At 46.0% G+C, this 19,818-nt stretch overlaps 1 protein-coding gene and 1 long non-coding RNA gene across 3 annotated transcripts; one reads left to right on the top strand and one right to left on the bottom strand.

Moving 5' to 3' along the window:
• Positions 1-1,384: 1,384 nt before the first annotated feature.
• On the top strand, positions 1,385-18,817 carry slc35a2 (solute carrier family 35 member 2). Of its 2 annotated transcripts, none has more exons than XM_069184147.1 (5): positions 1,385-1,507; positions 4,343-4,525; positions 5,382-5,533; positions 6,187-6,914; positions 15,192-18,817. In XM_069184147.1, exons 2-5 carry the CDS (start codon positions 4,468-4,470, stop codon positions 15,217-15,219), a joined length of 966 nt encoding a protein of 321 aa, XP_069040248.1. In that variant the 5' UTR covers positions 1,385-1,507; positions 4,343-4,467; the 3' UTR covers positions 15,220-18,817. The 2 variants fall into 2 exon arrangements, with proteins under 2 accessions (XP_069040248.1, XP_015216574.1); XM_015361088.2 differs by having other exon boundaries at positions 1,386-1,711.
• On the bottom strand, positions 13,317-15,413 carry LOC107079171 (uncharacterized). Its single transcript, XR_001480145.2, has 3 exons — positions 15,329-15,413; positions 15,110-15,195; positions 13,317-13,427 (listed from the first exon to the last, which is right to left on the bottom strand). It is a non-coding gene; the product is annotated as an uncharacterized lncRNA (long non-coding RNA).
• Positions 18,818-19,818: the final 1,001 nt, after the last annotated feature.

The raw sequence follows: 19,818 nt of genomic DNA, 5'->3' as shown, positions 1-19,818 counted from the left end.
GCACTGTGGCTAAGGATCTGCGCCTGTGGCTGGAACGTTGCCATTATCCAGGACATGATTTCGGGGGCAGGCCGGAGAAAACGGCCAGGCAGGGAACACCAGTCCATCACAGGCCACACACAGATACACCCGTATGAGAAAGGCCACCTTTTGGCTTGAAAAGCGCAACAAAAAATACAAATGTATTGTAACGCATACGGCCATCAGGGTGTGTAAGAGCCGGTTTACCAGAGCGGTGACGTCACCGCCCTTCCCTGTGATAGCAGGACTACAGCTACGGGGCTGTAGGGGGATCTCTCTTTAGCTCACCGGGCTGGGTCCCTGTTGAGTGACGCAGGAGTCCCGGATTCGAGCCCCAGACGGTGGGGGGCCGACCTGATGCGGCAAGGGCGCCCGCCTGAACCCCGTTGCGTTACAGTATTATTATCCTAATTAACAAACCCATTGAAAATTTAATGTTCTAAATTGCCCGGTCTCTCGTGTGGGTTTCGCCGTATTTTGTGAAGGTTTAAAGACTAAAAGGGATTTACTTCAGTCGGCCAATTAAAAGCATTTGTGAACAGTTGACGTTATTTCGAAAAACGCCTCTCCTGCTTTTCTCTGGTGTGACACCGTCCCCTTAAGAGCATCAGATGCTTCCCGGGTAGACCAGGGCTAAGTGTTAATGATGAAACACGCACCTCCATGATACCACACAGAAGAGCGTCGCTGAATTATACAGCAGCCATATCACTCTGCACCTCACAGCTGGCAGCCCACTGGAGCTCAGCAGGTGTGAGTCTGGTCAGTACCTGGATGGGAGACTCCTGGGAAAAACTAAGGCTGCTGTTGGAAGAGGTGTTAGTGGGGCCAGCAGGGGGCGCTCACCCTGCGGTCTGTGTGGGTCCTACTGCTCCAGTATAGTGACGGGGACACTAGACTGTAAACAGGCGCTGTCCTGACTCTGTGTATTACAAATCCCAGGGCGTTTCTCAGTTGGGAGTTGGGGTGTTACCCCGGCATCCTGGCCACATTTCCCATTGGCCCTAACCAATCATGGCCTCCTAATAATCCCCCTCTATGAATTGGCTTCATTACTCTGCTCTCCTCCCCACTGAGAGCTGAGATGTGGGGCTGCACTATGGCTGCCGTCGCATCATCCAGGTGGATGCTGCACACTGGTGGTGTTTGAGGGGATCCCCATTACCTGTAAAGCGCTTTGAGTGGAGTGTCCAGAAAAGCGCTATATAAGTGTAAGCAATTATTATTATTATTATTATTAATATTAATACTGGGCTGGTCTTGAATCCGCTCTGGAAGTTGAAACCGCGCTTGAACTCCTCCAGCCCGACAGGGGGCGCCGCTGCGGAAGGCGGGGGGGTTCGAGCGAGCGGACCGGCCGTTCTCGATGGTACGATGAGGAAGTGACAGCTGGCAGGCAGGGAGCGGGGACGCCCCAGCCTTACCGGAATGGTGTAGAGAACAAGAGGAAGAGGGGGAAAAAAAAGGATAAGACGCAGGAAACAAGGTGCAGCCGGAGGCCCGGGTTCGGGGGGGGAGGGCAGTGCAGGGCAGTTCCGTGTGTGACGGGGAGCGGGCAGGCCGGGAGCCGGGGAGCGGAGGGCGCGTCACGGACAGGCCCACGGCAGTGCCACCATGGCAGCGAGCGGGGACGGGCCGGGTGCTGGCGTGGCGGCAGACAAGGCGATCGGCTCACGGAGGCACAGCGAAGGTAACAGGCAGCAGCTCCGTCTCGCCTCGGACCGATTCGTTTGAAGAAAAAAAAAAAAAACCCCAACAGCAACACAGTCGGAGCTCATTCCTGCGAAACTAGAAAACTCGAAACCGACGGTGTGGAAAAGCGCGAGTTGACCCCACTGTCCGGGATAAGTTTCGCCGCCTGAACGGACCCCTTCCCTTCCCTCGGGTGCCGCTTGCGTGTCCGGCTTCCAGTCGCCTATTGGCGAGTTGAGCTGCCGCGCTCGGCGGGCGTTACCGAAACCCAGAGCTGGGAAAGCAGAAGCCCGTCTTGTGGGAGAGCGTTGCTAGGCGGGTGTCAGTGGGCAGCTCGCACACGCCGGATCGATATCCGTGTCACCTCTCCTCGGGACGAGGCGAGCCATTCAGTTTCTCCGGCGAAGCTAAGCGCACTTGAACCGAGCGCCTGTCTGTGCTCGGTGTGCGATCTCATACTTTTCCCATCTGAATCTGGCTTAACTGCTGTCGCTGTGAACTCTCCATAGGGACGCCTAATCGATTTAGAAAGGTACTGTGTATCTCGGACAGCGCGTCGTCAGTAATGGCTCTGTGCCTCTTCCCGCTGTGTTACGCGCCCGGGCTCAAGTGAGAATTCTAGCAAGGTCCAGGCGTGTGTCAATGTTGTGTTTGTAATTACGTGTTGTTGGATTCAACCTGGGAGCTGCTGAACCTTAAATTAATATCTAGGCTAATTGTTGCGGACGCTGGATACACTGGAGAAAGACGAGGTAGTCTTTGAAGTGAGGTATTTTTTTTTTGAGAGTGCTACTTAGTCTGATGTCTGGTGTAACTGAAGATCTCTTATCTGTATTTGCCCAATGTCCTAAATTTTATATACACATTTATATGTGTACATACATTTTATATATACAGTATAATAGAGAATAAAAATCGCCTTTTCTAAAAATTAAAGTTGATTGTCAGTAGTCCTCACAAATCAGCTATAACTCTGAGTAGATTTCTGGACATATGCATAATTTTACCAGCAATTAGAGTGAGACTGCATTTAGGGTTTAGTTGTTTGCAGTATAAGATAGTGCCTCCCATTGTACCACAGCACACAATAGGTTCTTATTCTATTCAGTTGTCTCCTATCAATAACAAAAGGATATACCATAACAATCCCTTCAGTCTGCTGGACTTCTTAGGTTTTCTCCAAGAAAAGGCTAAGAACTCTGGCTTGGCCGTGCCTAGGACAACGCCCCTATTAGCTAAGGTCAACAATGCTGACTGCTTTTGACATATTCAAATACGGGTCTCAAGACACGCAACATTTCCTTACGATTTAATTGTGGTTTGTGGAATGTTAGTATCCATGTTGTGATATAGTTTATAGTACAACACTGTGTGTGTTGGTGCATTCTAACATGTAGATGGCATCTAAACCAGGGGTGGGCTGTCCTGGGCTTGGAAGGACACTGTGTCGTAACTCAGCTCTTTATTGGCTTAATTGGACCAATTTAATTTAATAGCTTGACCAGGTCTGTAAGTGTTGGTGTTTTGAAGACACCAGGAAACCTGCTGATACACCAGCCCTCCAGGACCAGGACTGGACAGCCCTGGTGTAAAAACACTGACCGGCCCTCCAGGACCAGGACTGGACAGCCCTGGTGTAAAAACACTGACCGGCCCTCCAGGACCAGGACTGGACAGCCCTGCTGTAGACACACTGACTGACCCCTCCAGGACCAGGACTGGACACCCTTCTGCAGACACACTGACCGGCCCTCCGGGACCAGGACTGCTCATCCCTTTTCTAAACAAACTGCGGTGTGATCCTGATGCAGCAGCTGTCGTCTGACAGTAGGGAAGGTGAAAGGAAGGGACCTGGAATGGGCCTGGCAAGGAGCAGTAGATCCAGTCAGGCAACTTTCTGCTGCATTCAGAGTCTTTTGTGTATTAGGTATGCATGTAAACCCTATCCTGCAATGAAGTGCGTAAGTGTTATTAATTAGTGGCGTCCAGAGTGGCTTGCTGGTGTCATGTTAAAATGGCAGCCAGTCTGTGAGGAACTTAATTTGATTGGGAAGCAGTTAACCTTTTACTTCTAAAATCTTACAGATAACAGACAAGAAGAGAAACGCAGGCTCTGGGACTGCAGGGCACCTGTGGAAAGTAAGAGGATGGCACAAAAGTCCTGTTTTTATCAATATCTGGCACTCAGCCCTGCTCCTTTTTTGTCCCAGCTGCACCAGGTCTTATCGGGTTTGTTTCAGTGTGCTGAACTTTGGGAAGAAATTGGATCGATTAAGCAGTTGTGATCACAGGTGGAACATGAACCAGGAGACCCTGAGAGCTCTGCAAGAGTAACCCTGGATGTGGGGTATTACCTTGCATGCTGGGTTTGAGGAGTCACCCTAGAGCTCTGAATGTTTTCTTGAGAAAGAAGGGTACAGCGGCTTCATGCCTTTATCGGCTGGTCAAGTGACAAAGTAGAAAATGTGCTTTGTAGCTCAGATCTTGTATACATGTAAAAAAGCCCTCGGATCTTGACCGAGACCCCTGACACGCAGGTGTCGGGGTGTGTTTTCAAGCTCCTCTGGCTGCTGTTGCTGAAGACGGCGCCATGCTTTTGTGATGCACAGTCGTTCCTCCGCCCCTCCAGGTAACAGGAAGCTCAAGTACATCAGCCTGGCGATCCTGGTGGTCCAGAATGCTTCGCTCATCCTCAGCATCCGCTACGTGCGCACGCTGCCAGGCGACCGCTTCTTCTCCACGTCCGCGGTCGTCATGGCAGAGGTCCTCAAAGTCCTCACCTGCCTGCTCATCATGCTGTTTCAGAAGAGAGGTGAGAGACGTCCCGCAGCTCTTCCTGTTGATCGCTGCAGGAGGGTGGCCCTCAGGCAGGCGTGCCTTGAGGCATCGATGGTCTCGAGCAGAACCTACAAACCTATTTGCCCTGTACTGCGAGCAGTCAGTATTGCTTCCACCCCCCAGCGATTTTCATCTTTAGAAGCCCCTGCTTTGCTCTAGCGTGGGGTTCAGTATCTGCTGGCGGTCAGGTTCTGCTGAGCGCAAGCGATTCGAAGCTGGATGATCCAGTACCTTAAAAATGAAAAAAGGAAAAGACACCGGAGATACAAAAGGTTACAACTAACTTTTGCAGCACGAGATAAACCCCATCAGACATGGAAGCTCTTTTATTCCTGCAGCCATAATATTGTACAGTAACACTGTACTGTGTTGTACAGTGGCACTCCTGTTGTATTTACAGTCCCATAATTGTTAAAATGTACTGAATCACTGTAATATTGTATGATGTAGCTTGTAAGATTCTGTGTTGGATTTATTGTATTTATATGTGTTGGTCTTTTTCTTGATATTGTGAAGCAGTATTGCCAAGTGAGTATATTGCTCAAGTTTGGTCAGAAGGGAGGAGGCAGTTCAGCTTATCTGGCCTGTTAGTTAGTTAGTAGCTAAGGGATCCGTAGATCTCAGCTGTACCTTGAAAGAAGGCAGGTATCAACTTGCTTGCTTGTTCCACACTCCCACAACTCTTTGTGTAATGTAGCACTTCCTGCCCTTGGTTTTAAATACACATCCCTGTAGATTTCGGTGGCGATTCCTCCAGCCCCTGTAACTCCTGCTCCGCGTGCAGCTGTCTTCCTTGCCCCCGATCTTGATCTCGCCTGTGTCTGGTGCAGGGAGCCTGCGGGATTTCGCCCTGCTGCTGTATGACTCCGTCGTCGTCCAGCACCGGGACACGCTGAAGCTCGCCGTGCCCTCGCTCATCTACACCCTGCAGAACAACCTGCAGTACATCGCCATCTCCAACCTGCCCGCCGCCACCTTCCAGGTGAGTGCAGCAGCTGCCCGCTGGCACCAGGTCCAGGAGCCTCTTGTGATTTTCTGCACCGTGCCCGCGCAGCGAGACTGGTGCCTGCTGGAATCCCACAGTGCTTTCTTTCCCTTTGTTTCCATCTCCTGCTTTTTAACATGATCCGAGGTGCAGGTAAATCTGTATAGTGTGCACCCCTAGTGTTTAGCGTTAAAAAAAGCTGGGGGGCTTAAAAAATGAGAAGGGTTTCCGAACGAGAAGAGGCCACTTGGCCCATCTAACCAGTTTAGTAGTCAGCAGCTAAATAAGCCCGGGATCTCATCCACTAGACTTAGTTTATACAAACACAACACGTTCATGTCACGTGAAGAGGCTAACATGTATGATGAGGAAGAAAATAAATGTGTATAAAGTAAATTATATAGTCAGTTGTCCAAATTGAGCAGGTTAATAGCTGTGGGGTTAAAAGGTGATGTAGTTTAATGCTCTTGAGTCCAGGCTGTCTGAACTGACGCCCTGGTGGAAGGAGGTGATTTCACCGCGCAGGCGGTGGTCATGAGTGTGATGTAGAATGTAGGAAGGAGACAACTCCAGTGTGCGACGTGGCTCATGGTCTCGTTCTAGGATTTGATGTTCCTTTCAGTTTCTGTGTGTTTTTTCCACCCCCCCAGGTGACGTACCAGCTGAAGATCCTGACCACGGCCGTTTTCTCGGTGCTGATGCTGCAGAAGAGCCTGTCGCGGCTGCAGTGGGTGTCGCTGGTCCTGCTGTTCGCCGGCGTGGCCATCGTGCAGGTCGAGCAGGAGGGGGGGCGGAAGGAGACGTCCGTGGTCGGCGAGAGCCAGAACTACGCCAAGGGGCTGGTGGCGGTGGTGGTGTCCTGCCTGTCGTCGGGCTTCGCCGGCGTCTACTTCGAGAAGATCCTGAAGGGCAGCGCGGCCTCGGTGTGGATGAGGAACGTGCAGCTGGGGATCTTCGGCACCTTGCTGGGCCTGCTGGGCCTGTGGTGGAACGACGGGGCGGCCATCGCCGAGAAGGGCTTCTTGTTCGGCTACACCCCGCTGGTGTGGGCCGTCATCTTCAACCAGGCCTTCGGGGGCCTGCTGGTGGCGGTGGTGGTGAAGTACGCGGACAACATCCTCAAGGGCTTCGCCACCTCCTTCTCCATCGTTGTCTCCACGGTGACCTCCGTCTACCTCTTCGGCTTTCACGTGGACCTCCTGTTCACACTGGGCGCCGGCCTGGTCATCGGCGCCGTCTACATGTACAGTCTGCCCAGGGCCCCGGCCGCCCCCTCGGCCCCCTCCTCCTCCGCCTCCTCCTCCTCCTCCTCGGTGTCTCACTCCAGGAACCACATGGGCGACAGCAGAGACCCGGAGGCCGACCCTTTCCTCCCCAAGTCAGTCCTGGTGAAGTGAGGTTCCCCCCCTTCCGAAACGACCGCCCCTCACCCCCGTGCTCCTCTCCCCCTGCCCTCCTCCTCCCTCTCCGAGAGCCCATCTCTTCTAACTCGCCGCCTCCTTCCTGTCCTCCTTCGTCTCGTTTCGTTTTTTAAAACCCGCTCTTCGCCGCGGCCGCGCGTGTGCTCACCTGTGTGTTTCACTCAGCTGGTTCTGGCTCGTTTTCTTTTCACGGAAGGAGAAAGAAAACAAGGAAAGGTGCAGCATCCCTGTTTTTTAGTTCTGTGCAGCTTTCATCTCCCTGCTCCGGTAGTTTTCCTCTGCAGCGTCTCCGGCCTGGGAACGTCGGCTTCCCAGCGGAGCGATCCGGCCGACAGAAACGCACGTGGAAACTGCAAGAGTGTGATCCCTGACAGCCGCTGAAACAGCGTCCTTCTTTTTTTGTCTGAAAGCTGCTGAAATCGCACTTCATAGTGCTTTGTGGAGTTTTATGTGCTCATACTTCACACTTCTGATTTGTCTTCTCTCGCTTTTAGCTTTAACGGCTGATTGCATTTTTCAAAACTCCTGTGTCAGGTGCTTGTGCAAACAGGGATTCACAGCAGGGTAAGCTCCAGGGGCATTGAGGCAGGTCTGAGACTGGGCAGTACGGGTCTTTCATGTTAGGAAGAGCTTGGCTGATCTCAAACAGACGTTTGCCTTGATTCTTACACGTCTAGAAAATGTCATTTCAGTTCTTCCCCAGAATTATATATTGAAAAAAAATGGAAAAACTAAGATGAACTCAGTTGCTCTTGTGCCATTTGCTGCAGTTTTTTTGAAGGTCTTTATTTAGCAAAGCTGTACTTTCTGAATAAGTGACCGTTTGGAAAATGATAACAGAGCTAGTCGGCCTGTGGAGCACTGCTAGTTTATGGCAGAGACCTTGGGCTCTGTGTGTGAACCTGCTACTGGACAGGACCACCCTGAGCTGCGGCTGTTCTCCACCAGACAAGCAGGTTGTGCTGCTTGCATTTCATTTGCAGTTTGAGGTTTGAGGTTCTGTTCTGAGGGGTTACCTAAGACTTATCATTCTGTCTGATGCCTTTTTTGGTTCACTCGTCTAGTGTTGAATAGGAATGTTGATGGTGCCATGGTGTGGAGTATGCTTTCATTTTCATTTGAAAAATGCAGCACTAAATCCAATCCAAAACAACAATTTGCGGAAGAAAGAAAATGTCTTCCTCGTCTATTCTTCATGGGAGACCCCTGACAGGGGTGATCATTAAACTGCAGTAAACAGCAAACGAGCACTGAGATCTTGCAAAACAGAGCACATATAAAACGGAGGTCCCATAATGAGCTAATTTAGCTTATTCAATTGAAAAGTTTTCATATTAAGGCAAAAACATGATGAGTCAAGATGCATGTTAGTGAAAGAGCCTTTTCTGTCTTTGGTGTCTGAACTGTGAATTTGGGCTGTGCCACTGCTTTCTGCGCTCACTTCCTGGTGGTGGGGGTGTCAGAAAAGCACGCTGTGGCCATATGACCCCCCCCCCAGGAGTGCAGGGGCTCCAAACATCACAGCTACACTCATGATCAAAGGCACCCGTGTCAGTGTCAGATGCTCCTTTTAGATAGAATTCCACTGAATCGGGAATTCAACCAAAAATTATTTTGCTTTTCAGCTGAAAGCCCGTTGATACCTTGTACTGTAGCATTTTCTCCTTTGACACAAGATGGTGTCGTGCCCTTGAAGTACCTGAGCTAAAAAACAAATGCTGTGCCTTTTCTGGAACCTCAATGATATGTATAGTACTAATCATTGTTAATATAATAACATGGAGAATATATATATATGGAAAAAACTACTGGGTTAAAGGTCAAGTGTGCTGGACTAAAGTGGATTTTTCATCTTTTTTCTTCCACATATGGGGGAGGGAGTATTTTTCTATGCAGGAATATTTTAAACTTATATTCAGAATCAATTTAGGGAGATTACTGTATTATCTTCATATCTTTACATGTGTGTAACTGCTGTTAAGAGTTGCTTATAGGTTTTAAACTGGACATTGCAGTAATAAAGAGGTAAAGAAGGCAGAACACAACTTGCAGAAATATCCTGCAGCAAAGGCATCCATTATGGACACATGTAGGAAAACACAAGTCTGTGATTCTGCAGCATTTGTGAAGGTGAAATATAGTATTTTCACTAATAATGGTGAAATACAGTCCCCTGTATAAGCCTGTATAAGCTAATACAGGCTACACTTGGTGATGGCATATTTTTGAACACAAGCTGCTGTGTTTTTAAATTTATATAGTACTGTTATTTCTAATGTCAGGACCTTTCTTCACAGTGGGACAACACTGCCCCCAATGTCTTTCAGCGTGAGCTGCTGATGGCTTTGTTGTCCAGCCTCAGAAATCTTGTAGCATTGCCTTTCAGAGTGAAGACACCCTTTTTTTTCATTAAGTGGAAAGGGGGGCCTGCTTCTGGAAATGCTGGGTAAAAAACTAGTATTTAGGCAGGCTGTTCTGTGAAGATCTTGTTTATTTCTTTGTATATCTCTCTGAGTCACAGTAATAATAAAAAAAATAAACCTAGAATTTATGTAGTACGAACCAAAAGCACTTTATAGGAAGTAATCTTCCCTCTGAAGGATCAGCACCAGCAACTGAATGAGCCATCCAGTACAACAGAGAACCAGAGTAGGCCAGCTTGATGGTGCAGTAGACTGGGAAGTGTGTGACAGGCTGGGCCATCTGATCAGTTTGTGCTTCAGAGCTGATGCTGGTCAGTTTTTGCAGAGCTCCCAGATGTCCTTATGACAAACCAGCTCTTTGCTTTCCTTCGTCCACCCATTACACACTTCTCTTCTACACAGCCAGGTTCACTTTAGGTCCGTTGTTTTGCACACTTGATCATTTTAGTTTGATTCAGTTTTACGGAAGTACACTACTGCTCTTGTTGGGGAAGACAAGAATGATACCGGATCATCAGATTCAATGGATATTATTATAGACCTTTTTTGCTTTACACCAGTTTGTTTTCCTGATGTGCATGTGATATTTTTTTTTTAAAAGGTGCAAGACTCTTGCTTTCCTCCCCTCCTTCTCTCTTGGTTTGCTGTTTCGGTCTTGGGTTGTGTGTTTGCTTCTGTTTCTGAGCTTGCCTCTTGAACTGAGTGAAGATGTGACCGGTCTGGGAAGATGAGCTGTATGAAATGAACTTGAGATGGTTCCCTGGATGGGCTCTTCCTCAGTCCGTTCCCCGGTTATACTGCAGATTAAGACAGAGCTCTATCCCGCCTGCCATTGATAAAATTCCCAGAAGTGCCAGTTGGTGCCAGTGAGCTTTCCTCCACACTTTGGGATTCGTGTTCGCTGGGCCTCTGCTTTCTGCCTCGAAAACGACGAGGGGTTCATTCGCTAAATTTAAATGAACAACCAGTTTAATCAGAACTGGAACTCCAGTTAGAACTGGGTGTGGATTTGGATCTAAAAAAGTTGAGGACTTTGCATTGGCTCATACTTGGCTAACACAAGGTTACAGCCACCTCTGGCAGAGAAGAAGATTTGTTTTTCCCAAAATTGTTCTAATTAAGTGGAATAATGTTTGTAATTAAGCGAGCTAGACGTGGGACGTTTCACCTTTTATGATGTAAGAACACATTTGTGCTGTGAATGAAAGCAGTGCACAAGTTTATCCAGCTCCCACTCAGATCTTAGTGATCTTAGATCAGCTCTTCTCAGTACAGTTACACCCGATGAGTGCTTTGAACACTGTTCTGCACTTCTAAATTTGCAAACAATGTGTGATTTGACCTTAGAGATTCAGAGCACAATGCTCTGTGGCTCCATCTCCCTCCTTCTGATGTTCTGGTTTTCCAGGTTTAAAATTCCAAACTTTTACACACAAGTACCAGTGGTCAGTCTTGTCTTTCTTGGTAGACTACAGATTCTGTTTTCTTTGAAAGAAAGATGATCATGGCATTAACTGGTGCTTGTTAAGTAAAGGAATTATCCACAACTGCAGATACTCTGTTTTTAAGGGAGAAAATATTCTGATTAATGGGTTGTATTGGAGCACTGAAGATATTTAGCCAACAGTAAGTACTTCATGGGGGTAAAGACGGTATGTGAGACTGGTGTGGATCTTGAACTCTCTTGACAACAGCCTGCTTATTCTGCAGCAGGAAGTGCAGCCAAGCTCTGGCTGCAGCTGTCAGTTAAGAATCCAAACCGCCTGTAAGCCCGACCACAGCAGAAACCGGATCAGGACTGCAGCTTGTGAACGGTGACCTGTACATGTGTTTTGCTTCTGTTCCTGAAAATGTGGAAAGGAGGGTTTATTCATTTTTAGTCCTGACCAGGTAGTGTGTTTGTGCTCTGTGATGACATGGTGTTCAGACCAGGATGGGTGTGTGTGTGTAGGTGGGAGGGTGGGTGTCTGTGGGTGTGTGTGTGCGCGCAACTTGTGGTTGCCTGGTGTCCTGTCTGGGGTATGTCTGTGCTCTGTGATTGCCTGCTGCAATGGCAGCTTCCTGGTAATGGATGGATAGAAATTATTAGGAGTTTGGTTGGACCAGAATCTATCAGACTCTCCATGATCAGAAGTCTCCTTTTCTGTCTAAATAAAATACAAAATCTAAACCGATTGTGTAGAAGTTACAGTGTAGGTCAGCCTTTTTAATGAGCTTCGGCTTTGTCAAAGTAAAGCAAAATACTCATCCTTTAATGAACATCAACTAACTACCGAATGCTACAAATGACATCCAGAATTGTTTTGCCTGCTAAAGTGTGAAACGGCCATGGCTCGTGGGGTGACCTTTCACCCTGGTGAAGCAGCGTGCACTCAGAGCAGAGCTGCTTTCCTTTGCCCTCTCCCAGAGCTGGGGTAGTAGGACCTGTAGTAGGAAGCACTTCTTTGCAATAGGAATCTTGTGTTCTTGAAATACTATAACTGCTTCACAGGAGCCTCAGTCTTAAATGGGTCTGGTAATGGAGGTTTCATAGTTAGAATGAGCATTCAAGTGCTGTGCTGTCGTTCTGGCAGTGGTGCTCGTTGTGTCATTAGATTAATCATCTTTTTCCTGGCAGCTCTGTTGCACTGAGTGCTGCTGGTCCAAAAAGAGCTGGTATTGTAATGTCCTCTAGGGAGAAAAACGAGCAGTCAGAACGTCTAAATCGGTGCAGCTCATAGATGAGCTTAGATTTTCCACATTGGCAAAGGATGAGCGTCACAGCTTTCTTGCTCCTGGGGGAAACATTGTGCCTCCTTTTCCAGAGTGAATTGGGTATGCGTACAAGTTCAGATTTTGCGAAGAGACAGGAGGCGTCTGTCTTTTTTCAGTCAGGCATGTGGCATGAACCCTAGAAAACCAAAAGGTTTGAAACGTGGAGAGTTTAGTAAGTCTGGAACACTGAATGTCGCAGGCGGTGTACTAGTTTTCAAGACGCGTCTGTCAGATTGAATTTCAAATCCATTCTACACCAGCTTGAATGGACTGCTCTTCGTGATGCACCTGGGTATTAACAGCACAAAATGGTTTGTAGAACAGACAGGATCCTGACCAAGAGAAGGTTCTCCTCTAATTTGGAAACTTATAATAAAGCTATACAGCTCAAATTCAGCTTGAACTCAAAAGAGCTGTGATTATCTGTGGGGAGAAAAGCATTTTTTGCTTGCCATCGCTATGCTTCATTACATAAATACAAGTAGGGTAAACAATAGGGAACAGAGGTATCACCTTCTGGGATCAATGGTTAAGCACAAGTTTCTAGATTTACATCTTCCTCTCCTTCTTTGTCTTGATATAGAGGTCTAAGTTTGAACAAGTAAAATGAGCTGCAGCAAACATCCGGATGAGGATTTGTGTTCTTTAGTACCCTAGCAGCCACATGTGCTAAAGACATATTTGTCCCGAGCTTGTATGATGATCCCTGCCACATTTACTACATTTCTTTTTCTGGGTCTATTTTTGTAGCTTATTTGTGTGTTTTTGTGAAAAAGATGCATGTTCATGTGTGGAAGAGGCAAGCAATTCTTTGTTCACAAAAATGTGTTCAGAGTAACTGGGTTTCACTTTTTATTTGAAATACTTTGTGTGTAATTTATGTAAAAAGATTATGTTGATTATATTTTTTGTTAAAACTGGGAGATAATGAAGTGTTTTTATTTTTACTTGAAAAAGAAAAGAAATGCTTGTGCCTTGTAATATTGAGAATTAATTTGCATTATATGATGAAAAGCAATGAAACCAAAAGAAAAGAGAGAGAAAACAACATCAACAGCAGCGTGTGCTTGTTTTATTTCCTTGCCACTCTCAGGCACGTGGGCGAAAACGAGCGTTCTGGGCTTCACCGCACCAAATCGGACCTTTCTCTCGCCGCCTGACATCAGACAAGATAGGGGAAATTACATCTGGGAAGAATTACACCTTACAATAAATCTTCAGACTTTAAGAAGTTCTGCTGAATCTGCTGTCATTTCCCCAAAACTCCTAACGTCTGAAAGGTTTCTTCATGATCTGATTGTAAGAAACACGACAGCTGGTTAGTCAGGATTTCAAACCAGGAGCACAGAGTTACATCCTAACGCTCCATTCCTCCACTGTGGTAGCGTGAGCTCGACGGAGACACTGTCTCGTGGTCATGGACTTTAAAGAGGCTGAGGGAGAGCTCTCTTATTTCCTCTTTGCTCTCCTTTTAATCTTTAAAGGATGGGGCTGGGGCCCTCATGTCTGTAAACGCCCTTGTAAAAGGTTAATCAGTTGGTGAGTCACAAGCTCTAATTCAAGCTTGTGATTCTTCACACCTGGGAAAACTCTAGTCTTTCACCACTCTTTCCTGTGATTTCTAGAGCCCTACAAAATCCTAGGTCAATGAAATAGTCCCGGCCACATAAATAAAGACGTAAGTACAATAAACAGTTTTTTCCAGGTCTCTTCACAGTAAAGATCTTTCACGGTGTCCTGAAATTACAGAGGATCTAATGGGTGAGAATGTAGGGGGAATTTAGACAAAATACTTAAAATTCTGCTAGAAAATTGCTGACAGGCTTCGAAGGCGACGGGTTCACAGGAGATGACTAAAAGACACCCAGTACGCCCATTGCACAGCAGCGTGGGCTATTACGTGTGATTTATCAACTGCTGGTATGTGGTCATTTAGGTCTGTAATTGAGACATCGTTTACTGCCTCAGCAGTGCAGCCCGTGCACCAGTGATCAAGCCACGAGGGATCAAGGATGTGTCTGTGCTCTGGGGGTGTTATCTGTGTCTCTGGAAGAGGAGGCCTGATGCAAGCACGGCTGAGGAAGAATTTCTTGTTCTAGCTGTTTGACCTGGGCTGCTTGTGTTGGCATTTCTCCACTTTAAGCGCTGTAAAGAACACAAATCCAAGGAAATCTCCTTTCATATCCATTGATTTTACAAAGGATCTGCTGTCCTGTAACAAAGCACTTTCGAACAGTTTTAGTGTGTGAATAGTTGGTTGGCACAGCTTTGCCATTAGTAAAAATGACTTACAATGACCCGATCCTGTCTTTCTGCAGGGTCCTTGTGTGCATTATGCTTGCTCTGTGAGAGCTGAATTATCTTTTAATGTGTTAGCTGAGCACCGTCCACAGAGAACACAGCTGGAGGATACTTGTACGGGTTTATATGAAGTCTGTAAGTCTGTTTTTTTAAGATCTGGAAAAAAAAAAGTAATTCAAAAGATTTATAAGCGCAAGGCGGTCTTTTCAGTTTGTGATTGTCCATCTCCCTCTATTGACTCCTCATGACTCATTGAGCCATGAAGGTTTCCACTGCAGGGTCACCCTCAGTCAGAAACGGGATGATAGAAATGTTCACAAATCTAATCTAAACTAACTTCTCATTCCTTAAGTCCCTAGCACTAAAATCCCCACTTCTTTTAACGATTTAACTTCATTTCTAAATCACTGTGACCCTGTTTAATCTTTTGCATGTTTCCTCTTGGATGTGATGAAGTGTTTTTCTTTTTGTAAATGTATTGTTCAGTGTTTCATGTTTTCAGTAAACAAGGTAATTGGATTTTCTTACTGTCAGACCAGTATATGACATAGATCAGGTTATGACAAAAACTGTGACTGAGTCTATACGCAGGTCTGGCCTAACAGTTGCAGGAATGGGATCAGGCAGCCAACCTTTCATTCGAAACAATGTGGCAGTCTTAATGCCATACTAACACATCTTGCGTGGCATGTTCCAGTCGGACCTGTTGAACTGGACGTGGCTTCCTGACGAGTGTGTCTTCTCCTCTGCTCACAGGCACCTGGGAAAGGAAAAAGGCTGCTGATGATTGGTCAGAGTTCTGAGGAGTGGGGCAGGGCCGCTACCCAAACAGTCCCCCCCTGATCACGTGACACAGAGAGCAGCTGGAGGGGCGAGTTTGAAATCACACGTACCTTCAACTCAGCATTGATTGTTGGCTCAGATCACTGGGCTGTGAAGCCTTCCTGGTTGAAGAAGGAGGTGAGTCTTTCAGCAGGGAAAAGAAGCACCTCCCATGTGATGCCTTAATGAAAAGAAAAACTCTGATGCTACCAAACGTGTTCATCATTATTTTTCTAATCAAGATTCCATGTATTCTTAAATCCTGCTTTTGGCTTGCACTCTAAACTCCAGCTGATATCCAAAAGGTCGTCTCTGAAATATCCACGTGTACTGGACAATGTATGACAGGGAGGGTATGTCGGTTCTGCCTAAATTTTATTGCTCTTTCTAAGCAACTACTGCATTCACAATAGCTAAAACGGACAGGTCAGGGGTTCAGGGGTTGCAAGTGTGCAATGGAAGGGCCAGTTGTGTGTTTTTCACATCTCCACTTCAAAAACGGTCAACTGGGACAGTTTCCATCTGGCTTCCAAACTGTCAAGCGCTGTGGCGTGCTCCTTGTGGAAGTGGCGTGGTACTGTCTCTTTTGTCAGGGTTTGTATGACTCCAGAACAGCAGAAGGGTTGTAAAAGACAGGAGGCCGTTTTAGCTTGAACTACTGGTTTGGCCTCACCCAGCCGCTCCTCGAATGGCCCTGCCTTTAATGCCTTAGCCTGGCGGTTGGTTCCAGGAGCAGAGGGGAAATTCAGCGTGAAGACGTGCCACCTGTTCTCTGTCCTGAAGGCAGGCCCAGTGCATGCGATTTGTTTTTGTATCTGGTTCAAATCCCCCAGCGATCTCCTTTATTCAGAACTAAAGAGAGGTGGTTGCTCTAACCTGTCTGTCGTGCTATACCACTGGCACCAGCTGCGTCACGGACAGTATGAGGCAAGAGCAGGTGTTGCACTTCTGCATCTCTGTTAGTGGAGAATGCACTTTGCCCACTCGACAGTGTTATGGGTCAACGAAACAGCTGTCGCTTTTGTAAAGCTATGGAGTGAACATGGGTGTCTCGAGTGTATGTTTTTAATAATAATGTCTTATAATCTGAACAAATCAACAAAGAACAGTTTTGCTGCCTAAACCATTTCGAAGTCACCTGTGCAAAATCTTTATTGTAAAACCTAGCTCTCATTTCAAACACTCCGGACCTGAACTCCCCAGGTGAACTTTTCTAGCAGGCTTGGAGATGGTGGGCTAAGTGCTCTGGCTGGAATGACCTTTATGCTGATGTACAAATTCTGGAGAAAAAAAAAAATCATCACCAGTAATGTTCAGCATTGTAAAGCACTCCAAAAATACCTTTTCTGGCTCTCATTTCTATGTATTGATGTGTTGTATCTGCTCCTCCAAGAACGAGAGAGAGAGCAAAGACGTTTGACCACAGCTCTAGTCTTGTGGTTTGGGTACATACAGCTACAGCGTTGTAAGAATAGTTCTTGTATTTTTCTGAAGTTTTATACTAAAAAAAATCCATACATGATAATACAATACAATACATACAATGATAAGTTAATACTTATGTCTTAACTATTAAAACAGCGCTAGTACCTCAGACCGATGCTTTCCAGTGTACCGCAGTGTTTCGTAGTGAAGTAGCTTTTTACAGACGCTCACATGTAATTGGCCAATTTGACCAGCAGAGGTCTCTGTTTTACTACATTCGTTCCTATACACTAAAGGCCATTTTCGTTTGGGTGTTACTGAATAACTTAAATTACTTTGGATTTAATAATAATAATAATAATTGCTTACACTTATATAGCACTTTTTTCTGGACACTCCACTCAAAGAGCTTTACAGGTAATGGGGATCCCCTCCACCTCCACCAGTGTGCAGCCCCACCTGGATGATGTGACAGCAGCCATAGTGCGCCAGTCCTCTCCCCACACAGCAGCTCTCAGAGAGCAGAGTAACGAAGCCAGTTCAGAGAGGGGGGTTATTAGGAGGCCATGATTGGTAAGGGCCAATGGGAAATTTGGCTAGAATGCTGGGGTAACACCCCTACTCTTTTCGAGAGACACTCTGGGATTTTTAATGACCACAGAGAGTCAGAACCTCGGTGTTATATCTCATCCAAAGGATGGTGCCTGTTTACAGTACAGTGTCCCCATCACTATACTAGGGCATTAGGACCCACATGGACCACAGGGTGAGCGCCCCCTGCTGACCCCACTAACACCTCTTCCAGCAGCAGCCTTAGTTTTTCCCAGGAGTCTCCCATCCAGGTACTGACCAGGCTCACACCTGCTGAGCTTCAGTGGGCTGCCAGTTGTGAGCTGCAGATATGGCTGCTGGCTGATTTGACTTGGAGACACGTGTTCTGCTGACAGTTGCATGCACACAGCTCTCCAGACTATAAGCTGCACAAACATGTGATGCACGAGGGAGAAACATATATTTTCAATACACTACTATCACAGTTTCTGATGCCATTTTAAGAAAAGTGATCTATATACTATGTATATATTTACACAAAATTAACTGTTCAATACTCTTCTAGTCAAATTATATTTTTTACTTAAGAGGGTATACAACCGAAATTACGTCGTCAACACAAATTAGTTTTAAAATTATATTTTTCTAACTATTTTATTAACTCTATATTATTAAACTCAAACGCAATGCAAGACCATTGTTTTTGTCCACTGGATTTCACCTCTGTTCTATTGTACTTAGCAATTTTGCAAAGATGTGTTTCTTTATGCAAACTTACTCAGTTCAGGTACAAAAAAATAACACAGCACAAAATTCGTCAGATAAATTCTTTGCTTTTGTGGATGCTTATTCAAACAGACACTGTTTTGCAGATTTTGTTGAAGGAAGATTGTTTTACTTGGTGAACCAACACAGGGTTTACTATGTCTGTTACAAATGGCATCATGGTTAAAAGACATTTAACCTTCAGTTTCCCTGACTGTGTCTGGGTAGTGGCCTCTCCTCATTTTTCAAATGACTGGCTTGGAAGAGCTGTGACAGAGCAGCCTTCTAATCATTTATATTTAACATTAATATATATATTTTATTCTGTAACCTGTATATTTGTAGAGCCCAGTGAACACATTTTGTAGCTGCCAGTATTTAATCCTAGACTGAATAAGCAACTTTTAGAAAAGTATTTTAAGTGAATCCTTGAATATTTATTGACTAGGGTCACTTGACATTTCCAGAATGCTGGCCTGTTTTGCAAGGTTTGCAGTATTAGGTCTCTTTAGTGGTGCTTGCAATTTTACTGACAGTATTTGTCTCTGATTTGTCCTTATCTGTTTATGTCAAGACTTGGAACTGTTTCTGGAGTGAAGGAAACAGCTGTTCTGTAACTGTTATCATTATTGTTAAATTGTTTTTTTTTTCTGTATTGCTGAATGTAGTTAGACCTCAGTGCTTCTGTCAGATCACTGGGATGCAAACATAATGTATGCTTTACTGACACACAGAGACTTTAAAACCCTTTTCAGAACTTGCATTTGAAGGAGTCTTGTAAGAAAGCCTTTAATAAAAAAACAGCTTGTTGTGTCAAACATGTTTTGTGTAATATGTTTATCAGATTTTCTACCCCTGTTACATCTTAGCAAAGGGAAGGCAATTTCTATCAAGGTGACAAAGTATCACAATCCTGGCCAGAGGACGAGGAGGCTGGGACCCCCTGCGGACTGAGGGGGGCCCAGGGGCGGCTGCAGGGGGAGGTGGGGAGCAGGAGGGGTGCAGGAGGCGTGTGTGAGGGAGAGGGGGGGACCTCGTCCGGTCTTTATAGTGCTTCAGGAGAGGAAATGACATCACGAGTGACTGCTAATTACTGACAGCTGAGTCTGATTGTACTGGGCTGTTGTCATCCATCCCAAACTTTCGTTGTGAACTCCATTCATTAAATTAGTCTGTGCAGCACAGGTGTGGCTCCTTTTCTGTTCAGTTGTATGGATAGTATATTTTCTGCTTTGTCAACCTTTTCTCTGTGTTTTTCTGCCTCCTATCTGGAATGTACAGGGTGAATTAATCCTTTCAAGAGTCATTTACCCTAATTCAGTGCTTATATGAAGGAGTACTCTCTCAGTGGTGCCTACCAAGAAAATCTTCTTTCATCCATGCGATGTAAATTATTGTCCAGGAAAAGATCATTTGTTCCAAACCCCTGAATAATCCTTATTTTTTATAATCCCTCTCATCACTTACGTCATTTTGCTGTTCTCCCGTCATTCACCGTGGGCTATTAAAGCAATGCTCCTGGCAAGAGCACTTTGTGTTCTCTGAAGCGCTGGTTTCCTAATTCTAATGTTCTCAAGTACAGCACGTACACATGATAAACGTCAGGTGATGATTTCAGATCCTCACAACTCTGTGCGTTTCATTAGAAAAAAAAAACTTGAGCCGCACCTGCAAACATCCTGCAGGATCAGAATTCCGTATCCTGTAGAAATATTTGTTTTTTCTCTTCGGTAAATTTTAGGATCCCTAAAACAGACCGTCAAGATAAATGTATGGTTCTTGTTGACAGCGTTGTATAACATCTGTAAGGGGCAGAACA

This window comes from Lepisosteus oculatus, chromosome 2 (assembly GCF_040954835.1).
Source record: "Lepisosteus oculatus isolate fLepOcu1 chromosome 2, fLepOcu1.hap2, whole genome shotgun sequence".
NCBI lineage: Eukaryota > Metazoa > Chordata > Actinopteri > Semionotiformes > Lepisosteidae > Lepisosteus > Lepisosteus oculatus.
Note: the sequence above shows the minus strand (reverse complement) of the source record. Positions and strands in the feature narration are given on the sequence as shown.

Bases quoted from the DNA above. Each gene is read 5' to 3' on its own strand.
- slc35a2 (XM_015361088.2), top strand. From the start codon at position 1,636: ATGGCAGCGAGCGGGGACGGGCCGGGTGCTGGCGTGGCGGCAGACAAG. The intron at 4,526-5,381 runs GTGAGAGACGTC...TGTCTGGTGCAG, and splicing joins CATGCTGTTTCAGAAGAGAG to GGAGCCTGCGGGATTTCGCC. The intron at 6,915-15,191 runs GTCAGTCCTGGT...CTCTGCTCACAG, and splicing joins GCCGACCCTTTCCTCCCCAA to GCACCTGGGAAAGGAAAAAG.